We start from the raw sequence: 12,046 nt of genomic DNA, 5'->3' as shown, positions 1-12,046 counted from the left end.
ATATATATATATTATTAAATTTAATATATATTTCGTACAGATATATATGTTTAAAACTTAATAATACTCGATTTTTATTTAAAACTGCAATTTTAATATTATAGTCCGAGTTAGATTATCAATAGAGATGATAATTGTAGAGAAAAATATTGTAATTTTGCGGAAATATACTCGTATTAGTGTAGTAAAAAGTCATCGCGTATTTTTTAGCTCAAAGTTGTATATACAATATCTTCGTCAATAATGAATAAAATTCAAATTAAAAAAAAGGGTTTTGAAGCTTGAAATCTCTACTTTTAAAAGCTTATCACATTTTTTAAGTTTATATGAGTTTGATAATTTTTACATACCAAAAACTACGAGCTGAAAAAGACGAAAAATTTTCTTCTCACTTTGTGGATTTGTAACGTGTCCAAAACGAATTTGAGAAAATTTTCGATTACATATTGTGAAAGCTTGATACTTTCCCTACAAAATCGTTTTTTTTAAATATTCCTACGACTTTTGATTACTGAGTTATCGCGGATTAAATAAAAGAATTATTTTGACTTTAATTGCTCATAACTCCATTAAAAATTGTCGTATCGTATAATTTAAAAAAGAGATTTTTAAAGCTGAAACTTTACTCTATCAAGATATATGTACATATATTGTTGGTAAGAAAGTAATTGCGGTTTTTACTGATAGATGTCTTTTAAAAAAACGCGATGACTTTTTACTACACCTAATATAATCAAAATTGACCGATGTGTGCAATCAAGAATGTAGATTAATGGGACCTTCCCTAACTTCGATACCATTAGAACAATCAAAGAAAAACTTACATTTACATGTTATACAATTTTATTCAAAAAATAGGAAAAGTAATTCTATGGCAATGATATCCCTCTTGAAATTATATAATTACATATACAATAATATGTTGTATAATTTTACAAAAAAATTCTTTATTTTAAATTAGATCACGAAATAATTAAATTTTGGCTTAAGCGATGGAATCTTTCTTAATTATATCGGCAGTTTTAATTTGTACTGATTATCTTGATATAAAGATACATTGATATACCGCAAATGTAGGTGATTTATCCCAAATTACCTGCACTGTCCCAAGTCATCTACATATACTTTGTATTGAGATGTATAAACATCTTCATTATCTTATTTTTTCATAATGACTGTGACGTATATATTATGATGCAATATACAAAACATCAATTCTATAAAATCTTACTTGTTTTGTATCTTGAATCATATTGAATTAAATTTCATATATAGGAGGCTTCAAAATGTTTCATTATATATTTACGTTTTACTATTTGTAGAAGCATATTGAAACATGTTGGAGCATGTGCGACACGAACAAATCTTTTAATATATAAATTAACTATAAAAGCAATTATTAAATCAATTACTAATTACTAAAAAAACATAATTAAATTAAGGCAATGAAAAAGTAACTCTAATGTAGTTGAGATAGTGAAAAAAATTCGAACTGTAATTTCGTTACAAGTAATGAATTACTTCCCAACCCTATATATTATGTATAACTTTATTTTTTTATACATATAGTATTATTAATATATACGGCTTATTTTACTTTCGACTTATTTTACTTTCGGCTTATTTTACTTCTTGTACTTTGACACAAATCGATTTTTCTTATTTATTAATTCTCTTGGATCATTTGATTAACAAAATTATGTTATTTTATTTTTTGTTATCTACTCCTCTGACAAAAAGGATCAAAAGGGAAAAGGTTTTCTTGAATCTTACCGTAATTAATATTGGAAATTTTTATTATTTTGTTGTATCATTTTACAGAACATAAGTTTTGTATCGATTCTCTGTTTGTTGTCAACTTTCTAAGTATTAACTGATTTTAAATAACTGAGTGGATAATTTATGTTTTTGCCTGATTACTGATTTGAATTTATCACTGTATATCGAAGATAGCCTGAAAAAAAGCCGAAACGTCTCCGAAATAAACTTATATATTTTTAAACAAAACTATTGTGCATTATTTATCGCTATAACTCTCATTAGTATTCGTTTGTAATTTTTGTTGACAATTTCGAGAGTTTTCACATTTCAGATGATTCTATAATTGTGACTTAACTTAGAAACCTTTTCGAATTTATAATTTTTTTCTAAATTTTTCTAAATATTCTGGAAACTGAAATAAGGCTTGACCCACGATCGAGATCCATTCTTTTTGTTTCTTGACATTAAAAGGTAATATTAAGAAACAAAGAGAAAAAGAAGAGAGAAAATAATAAAAAATGACATGTTGGAGCGGTAGGCCAATGAACGGTCGAGGGATGAAAGGAAGGAAGGAAGGAAGGAAGATAGGACCCTGCTATGGAAGAGAGCCGGTGCGTGTGGATCAATACCGATAGTGTATATCCATACGAAGTAGAAACGCAGGGTGTGTCCGATCTCTCACGCGCAGTATCCCGAGTGTTTGTCGTGCGCGTGTGATTCCCTGTTCATGTACAGCTTTTCCGAGCCCTGTCTTACCGTGGTCGATTCCTTCAAAAGGAACTTCAAAAGTGCACGTTAAATCCTGACGAAAACTCTCAATGAAATCTTTGCTTCACTCACTCACGTGTCATTCTCGCGTAGCCATCAGCTGATGGAGTGGTGGACGTCTTGCGTCCCAAATGCGACAAAATCTATTATTTTAAGGTCAGTATATATAATTGATTTTTATATTTAAGACTGTCTTAAGTACAATTTTAAAATATCAATATGATTGGAAACAAGACCGTCTATATAAATATTAAGACTTTAAATACAAAGCGCCTTCCCGGTCCGAGTATTAAGATGTTGAACTACTATCTAATATACATTCAATTAAATTGAATTAATATTTCAGAAATAAATTGAGAGCCGATGAAATTATCGGATTCACACAATCAATCTGAAACAAATAATCCCCCCAAATTCTCCCAAATCTTAAAAAACTGTAATAAACTTATTGCGAAAAATATTAATTCAATTTAATTGAATGTATATTAGATAGTAGTTCAACATCTTAACACTCGGACCGGGAAGGCGCTTTGTATTTAAAGTCTTAATATTTAAGATATCACGAGCCAATAAGAGGGCCATATTAACATCTTAAGACATTAATTAAGATTTTACTTAAGTTCTTAAATAAGAATGGATTCTGAATACCGATCTATGACTTTGTTTCAGAAAATTGCAAGACTCATGATATTGAGAACAGAAGATACGAATTCCTTGATTCAGTCGAGTGAAAGTAATTTTGAAATCGAATTAAATCGTTTGTTATTTAGTAATTATTAGTAAATTTTTGTAAAGAGTGCTAACTTATAATATCAATTCCTTATTTATGGTATAATAATACCGGAAGTAGTGATAAAACAAAATCCCAGACATCGATTATCAAAATGTTAGATAGTCAAGAATAACCACATAAACGATTACTGTATTTTCGAGAATTTTCGCTTAAAACACTACATTAGTAATGTAAAATACTTACATTATTAAAATTTTTTTTTTAGTAATAAATTGCTCGTTAGCGAATTAAGAATCATGTAATGTCATGAAACATTGAACTAATTATTCTTTTTTATTTTTTAAAATTATGTTTAGAACACATATATATATAAAAATAAGAGACTATTCCATAAAATTCAATTTTTACTTTTTATATTTTTATTTTTATAAATTTTGAATATATTTTAATGTTCAAAATCTTAATAATAAAATTTTTACAATATAAGAGTCTCATCCTTGTAAGTAGACCTAAACGCAGTTATATAGAATGACTTACTATTATTGGACGCGTTCCAAGCAGGTCAAGCTATTAATATTTTCTTACTTGCAAATCCGCGTTTATGCGCCATCCAAAAGTTCTATAGAAAAATTTTAGAAAATTTTTTAACATTCAGAAAGTGTCGAATTTTAAATTAATTCAAAATTAACTCAATACAATTCTGCATTACACAACTTAATAAAAGTGCAAATAAAAAGACCGAAAAATTCTACGGAATGTTATGAAATTATCGCTATCTGAGCTATCGCAGGTTATCGATAAGGTATGTCAAGTATATAGGAAACACATTAATTTTATCTATATTCAATGTTAGAAAATAGATATGTGAAAGAAAAATTACATTTATATTCTATATAGTATTTAGAATAATAATAGATATATAAATCTTTAAAGAGTTATTTTCCAACAATTTTAATAAACAATAATTTTTATTTACGATTTGCAGTAAAAAATATCAAAAAGTAATGACTTCATTTATTAAATTATAGATACTGTTAAATATACATATAATAAAAAATATGTGATTTTTATATTTATAGAAAATTCTGTCCTTAATTTTATAATAGGTAACAGGGTAAGTCAGTTAAATTGTTACAAATTTATGTCTCGGAAACAAAGCATTTTAAAGAAAAAGGTTTCATACAAAAGTTGTATGATTTAACAGAGAGACATAAGATGGTGCTATTAATTTGAGTTTGGAAAGTTATTTGAAAAAATCACACAAAGATCATCAATTTCTTAAATAAAAACCCATATATTTTATTGCATATTCTTATAGCTATAATAAAATGTTTTTTCATTAAGTACTTTACGAGTTACAAGGCTTGAAAGTTACAGTGCTAGTATTAGCGTAAAAATGAATTTTTTGTGCAAAAATGAAAATAAGAGAAACAACTTCAAATGGCCTTGAGCTTGATAAATGTTACCTAGATTATGATCCTGAACAACATTCAAGAGATTTTAACCGTTTGTCGGATACCTTTAATGATGCGAATACCGGCGACACTGTAATTTTCAAGCCTTATAACTCGAAAAGTATTTAATGAAAAAAACATTCTATTATAGTGTTTAGTGGAAAGTTCTCGAGGTAAGTTATAAGAATATGTAATGAAATACATAGATTTCCATTTAAGAAATTGATGATGACCTTTACGTAATCTTCAAACAGCTTCTCAAGATCAAACTAATGGCACCATCTTGTGTTTCCCTCTAAATCAAACAACTTTTGTATAAAATCTTTTTCTCTAAAATGCTTTAACTGATTCACCTTGTATAATAGACAATATGTGCATCAGACAATATATAATAAATTAATAATAATATTAATTATTATTATTATATTGATATCCGGAAAATTGTCTTACTTTGAAAAGTAATTTGGACAAAAAGAAGGAAAAAAAGTTATACAAACATAGATCGAGAAATAAATTATTTCCGAGTCATAGCCACATTTATGTTAAAAAAATCGTAATTTATTTTTCATAATCTCATATTCGTAATAATGATTTATTTTATAGTATTATAATATAAATAACTTTGAATTCTATTTTTGCGTTACCCAGGATGCACCACGTGAAGGCATAATTCACGCCTTTTTTTTTTTTTTAATTTTTTTTTAATTTTATGATATTTATAAATATGATAACATTATTTTTAGAATTAATGATAAACATAAACAGGTATTTAAATCGAATTAAATAAGATCAATTTTTTAACACACAAGTAGCGATAATTTCGAAACTTCTTATTTCCGAACCTACGTTTATATAACTTGTTTTCCTTCTGTTTGGATCTCAAATCACTTCCCGAAGTACTGTAGTCGATTTTCTGGACATCCTGTATATTAATTATTATGTATATGTTAAATAAATTAATTCTAACTTAACTTTTTTACATTTTTACATTGCTCTATTTTTAATAATTTGATTTTTAATAAATTTTAATAATTTGTATCACATCGTTAAAGTTATCGGTATCTTTTCATAATTTAAGTTGCGACGATCGTTCGTGATATAATACGTTGACACAGCGAGAGCGATCACGGGCTTTCATTGAATGTCTTAATGCGCGGGGACGATGTAATTTTATGCACATTAAAAAGCAGGCCTCCGTAAGCACTCGTTTCCAAAAATAACTGATGAATATTAATAGACGCGTTAGATCCACAGCGGAGAAGAAACGAAGAAGTGAGTGTGTCGAGAGAACCGCGATATTTTGGAATACCTACACACCATGATTCTAAAGTTATTTCATGCCACGATACGCACTAAATTCGGTTATGGACCAAATATAAAACAGATTGTACGATTATATCGATGAAATAGGAGAGCTTCTTTGATTTTCTTCTAGTGATCAAGATTAGGGATAGCTACAAATCACATATTTTGTATTTAGCAGAAAATATAACAATCTCAATTTAATAAAAAACAACTTTTTCAAATCCGAGAAAGAGAATAATCGTTTTTTATACTTTTTTAATATTAAATATAATATTGAATTCTAGTATGCTTTGTTACATAATAATTTGAAAAACTTTAAAATTAAAAATTTCTAACGTACTTTATCACGCCACAGTTATTGCTCATAATGAGTATTTTGTACATAAATTTTATTTCTTTTAAAATAAAATATGTTGACAAATGCTTTTCAATCCCATTAAAAAGTTTGTTATAAAGATTAAAATTAATAAGATTTTCGTTACAGTCATAATAAACATCTGATTCATTATACCATAGAGAGATCAGTTAGTTATTTAAGTTCTCCAACTAAAAAAAAGAGGAGGGGAGTACATATTTTTTAATACAGAAGTTTTTGATCTTTTACGTAATAAATAATGAATAAAATGTAAGAAAAGGAATGTATTGAAAATACAAAAAAAATGCTGTTTTTTTTTCCATGACGTCGATTAATTGACATTGAAGTTATGTCGTACAATATATAATCTAAATAGTATAATTTATGAACATTTCATACTCTTATACATAAATAATATGGTAAAATTTTTTTAGTTCCAAAGTGTACTTTAAAGTTCATTCCTTCATATGACTATACAGTTTTTAAAAATTCTTATTCAAAATTATTTTATTATCTTTTGTTTGCGATTAAATTAATGTCTTCAATTAGATTAATTAAACACTCTCCTCCTTTTTATAAGATTTAAGCTATTTTAATAATTTTTATTTAAAGAAAACTAACGTTTAAAAAAATTTGAAAAAATTCAAGAATACTTGCATATTAATCATAAACTTAATCTTTTGAGTTTGAAGTTTTTATATTAAATGAAAAGAAAGGAAAGCTTTCTAAAAAAGTTATATTCTAGTTAAAAATTCTAAATATTCTATTTATAATTTTAGAGAAAACTTTTCAAGTCAAATTCATATTGGACGTCAAAATAATTATAAGAACTGATAATTCTTATTTTAGTCTTTTAATTATAATCATTTCATTTTATATGTAATATCTGTATTAACCTTTGTTGAAATTATGTACTCGTATGCTATATGTAACTTTTTGGTGACTGACAATTTCTAATATTCATTTTCTTTTTTTCCAAAAACTACAATTATAAAAATATTTTATTTGAGCTAAATAAAATCAAGCTCATTTTTTAATTCTCTTTTAGATAATTATTTTTCATATTGACAATGATGCTCTTTATATATAGTATTAAAATAATTGATCCTTTAAGATCGTCTTAAGTACAGTCTTAAGACATCATGAATCAACCAAAGAGTTATATTAGTATCTTAAAACATTATTTACGGTTTAAAAATAAAAATGGACTATGAATACCGGCTTATTGGCGGAGGTTTGTATTAAGTCTCATTAAAGTGTAAAATTCACGGACCGATGGATCACTATATTATTTCGCTGAAGAAACGGATTATGACATCAAGAAATTTCCAGAAGGCGAACACGCTCGGCTATTTTCGAATCGATTGCTAAAAAGAAACAAAAAAGAAAGAAAGAGAAAGAAAGCAAATAAGAAGTAGTCGAAATATTATCCACGAGGATCTGATGAAAATGAATTAGACAATTTTGTTACGCAAGGCTGTACATCGCTGTGATTCTTTAACTTCCTAACACTGAGATTAAGAGTTTGTGGTTTCTTGCTAAGAAAAAGCACATTAACCCTTAGTATGCATGATGATTTTCTGATTTATACGATGGATCATTCGTATTCTGAATTTATTTTATTATTTTAATAAATATACAAAAATTACTACACATAATTTATATCTTTAAATTTACATCTTTAGAAAATATTTAGAAGATTGTGTTTAAAAAAATTCTATATAAATTATATATACACTGTTAGAAAAAAATATGTCGAATTTAATATAAATTGCGTCCCAAACGATCCATTCAAATTTTTGGGTTAATTTGACATAAGTTATAAGATGAATATGTTAGAAGCTTACTTAAGCTTACTAAAAGTTTACTCAAATATTATTTAAAAGAATGAAAAAAAAGGTAATATTGATACACACAGTTGATAAATCGTAAAAGCATACTTTTTTAATAAAATTACATTTATGAAAATTACATATATTAAATCAACCCATATTTTATTCATTCTTCCTAAAATTTACGTTTTAAAACATTTTTATGTTACTTATTCTTACTCATAAATTGTGTCATTTTGACATTAAGAAACGAAAATCAATTTAACATAAAATCCTTAAATAACATAATTATATTATGTTAAATTAACACTCAAATATGTTAAAAAATTCAGTTAGTATATTGTTGAGAACAGTTGCAATGAGACGTTTTAAATTAAGATAATTTATCTTTACGATCTTTATATGAACATTATGGTTATTACATTCTCATCTGAAGCAGGGTTTTTTAGTCTTGGAACTAATTAACAGTTACATTCTTAAATATTGAAGTTTGAGGCTGCATCCGTTACATATTTGAATAAAATCTAATGCGGTCTTGGTTTTTATACCCATTGGATTATTGTTTTTATTTTGCTCAAAGTGAGCAAACGTTTAAATTCATTGTAAAAGCAAACTAATGAAGACATGAATATATTTTATAAGATTATGCAATGATTTCTGTGGAGTTACTCTCATTTGCCCATTATTTTTAAATATTTATGTATCTTTTTATTCAACACAAACGACAAGAAGCGTTTCCAAGACAAATACATATTATTTTTTATCGTATAACTAATTACTTAATTCTTCTACTTCACAAAAAAAGAAGAAATGTGCAGAACACGAATGACCCAACCATATGTACGTATTAAGGATTAAAGATTGCTTCAAAATCCTTGTTTAAGATGTAGATATCCAGTGATTAATACATTTACGAGTACATATAATGGTATTTTATTGTTACTGTCTAATAATCTATATTATGAAACTTTCTGCGTCTTCAAACATAGGACGCACATTGTAAAAAGTAATGTGTTTTATTTTTGTCCTCATGCTTTAAACATTTAAAAATGTTTTAGTTTTAAAACACTGCATTTTAAATACAAATACGTGTTTTGTCTATTGAAAAAGTTTAAAACTAAAATATCTTTAAGTGTTTAAAAAAATGGAGATACAAGAATAAAACATTTTAATATCTTAAAATTGAACACTTTTTTTTCCAGTGCATTTTATATATTATTAGTATCTAATTAGTTATTTCATTTTTAGATTTACAAAATGAATTGAATTACAAATGAATTCAACATTAAATTAGGAACAGTAGTCCTGAATCGAAAAATATAGTTCAAAAAATATAGTTCAAAAATACAAAGAATATAATTCATACAAAAAGATTAAAAAATCAAAAATCTGCTAAAAATTTTGTATTTGAAATATTATAATTAATATAAGAAAATACATATGCAACTTACCGGCATAAGGACCAGAGGGTAAATTATTATCTTTGCTGCTCTTTCCATCTTTGCCACCGCTTCCTGCAACAGCAAAGAATAATCGAAATTACGATAAGATATAAACATACAAACATAAAATATGTACAATATATGTATATAGAATTTATTTATGCATGCATGCATATTGTATATGTGTATGTATACAAGAAGAGTCACTTAATAAACCATTTAAATAATACTCATGTTTAGTAACAGTAAAATTAAAAAAATGTATTATATTCCATCAAATCGCTTTAGAGTACGCATCGATGCTTAAAAATATTGTTTTGAACATGTAATAATATGGTGTATTTAAAATAGTAAGGAAATAATTTTTTCATTTATAAATAAATGATTTCTTTCGTAATCAACTTCGAATGACATATCATTATATGCTTTTCATTGTTAAAATTCTTTATTATGAAAGGAATAAAAAACATCTCATTCCATTTAAAAATATGTTGATAACCTTGAAATGTCCTTATCCTTTCTAATTACAATCAAAATCTCTTCGGATATCTCCCTTGAAATCAAATAGATTTCTGTCGTTTAAAGTATTTTTTTCTTTCGCTAACAATAACTTTGTTATTGTTAACAAAATAAATTATTAAGGTTATTATTAAGGTGACTTGTCTTGAATATTTTCTTTCTGTATACGTAAATGTATGTGCATGTATTTTGTGTGTGTGTGTGTGTGTGTGTGTGTGTGTGTGTGTGTGTGTGTGTGTGTGTGTGTGTAATTAAAAGCAGAATTTATTACCAACTTCCATTATTCAAGTATCTAAAAATCTATATATATATTGTAAAGAAATTTAATTTTGATGATCCAATAATAAATTAAATATAGAATTAAATATATTAAAAAAGTTAAAAAAATGCGTTGATAAAACAACATGACAATCGAGCAAAAGGGAAATCATGCAAAACCTTCTCAAAGTAAGGCGCATTCCGACTAGTAATTGTAAAAAACACAGTAATCGAAAGTAAGTAAGTAAATGTGTAATAGCGCAATGTATATGTTACCCAACGAATGTGGAAGTTGAATAAGTTAGTTGAGATAAGGAGCAATAATACATTACATCAATTATTCGAAACGGAATGGCTACTTTATTCATAGTAGGTGTGTCTTCTATTTTAAAATCCCGTTTCATCGTGAAATAGAGATGAATAAAATAAATATATATTTAAAAATATAGGAAAAGATATATGATTATAAGATTTAAAATATTTTAAATAGTATTAAAGAAAGAATTTATTGGATCATACATATGAACACACAACTAATAAAAAATAAAAGCCTTTAACAATCAAAGCTGGATCTTAAGTGCTTAAATTCGATATTATATATCATTAAAATTACACACCGAGTTGATTTTTTGGACTTTTTCGCAATTCTGAATTATAATAGTAGTATACACTTATTTGATGATTACAGGTATCTTGGAAAAATCTTAATAATGCTGATAAATTTATTAAAATCTGTAAATAATTTTATTGCGAAAAGTATTACTTCGGTCAGGTAATCGAACACAGATCTCCCGAGCGCGTATATTCACACTTATAATTTTTACGGTAATATTTTTCGCAATAAAATTATTTACAGATTTTAATAAATTTATCAGTATTATTAATCTTCCAGCGAACGCGTACGTGGTTCAAGATTTCGTATATCTCTCTATGATTAAATGCGTGGATTGGTGTGGACCTTATTTTGAGCATGTGTATATCTTTGGCAAATTTTTGGCAGAGTTAGTCTAGTGTAATATATAGAAGTCTGTGTTTTGCTCACTCTAAGTGCGTCTGCCTTGCACGCTCACACGCTGTTAAAGCCATGGCACATAGAAAAACTTAAGACATAAGACTTAAGCAATAAGCAAATCGATCAATCACAGTAGAGATCATAAGACCAGCAGCGTGAGCAGTAGCGAATTTATATACATGTTGATTTCCTTACCGCTTAAGTCTTACGTTTTAAGTTTTTCTATGTACCATGGCCTTTAGCATTATTACATCCTTGTTGTCTATCAAATATTAAACAAGGACAAATGATGCTTACAAACGCAAAACAAATACTTTTTCTCGCATGCATACATCGCTGTGAATTTGATCACTAGCGTACTCTTGCAATAGAAGTTGCAACATTATGTACATTTTCTGATTCATTTTCACTGAATCTTTTGAATTAGTTTAAGAAATATACATTAAAGCGTCCTCTTTTTGTTTAGTATTGATAATCGCTTTTGACTGATGATCACTATTTTTATTTGAAGTGCAGCGGTATTCAGTGTAGTTTATTGTATTAGCTGATTTATGTTTTAAAGTAATACAATGGTACAGTACAGGTTTGTTTGAATTAACAAAGAGAA

At 26.6% G+C, this 12,046-nt stretch overlaps 1 protein-coding gene across 4 annotated transcripts in view; it reads right to left on the bottom strand.

Annotated features, from left to right (window-relative positions):
• The window catches only part of LOC108755222, a 163,704-nt gene that overhangs the window by 1,687 nt on the left and 149,971 nt on the right, over window positions 1–12,046 (bottom strand). For all 4 annotated transcript variants that reach the window (XM_018498117.1, XM_018498116.1, XM_018498119.1 and 1 more), the window contains one exon: window positions 9,660–9,722. In XM_018498117.1, the coding sequence (XP_018353619.1) occupies window positions 9,660–9,722 (63 nt within the window). The remainder of the gene's footprint in view (window positions 1–9,659; window positions 9,723–12,046) is intronic.

This window comes from Trachymyrmex septentrionalis, unplaced genomic scaffold (genome assembly GCF_001594115.1).
Source record: "Trachymyrmex septentrionalis isolate Tsep2-gDNA-1 unplaced genomic scaffold, Tsep1.0 scaffold86, whole genome shotgun sequence".
Taxonomy (NCBI): Eukaryota; Metazoa; Arthropoda; class Insecta; order Hymenoptera; family Formicidae; genus Trachymyrmex; species Trachymyrmex septentrionalis.
Note: the sequence above shows the minus strand (reverse complement) of the source record. Positions and strands in the feature narration are given on the sequence as shown.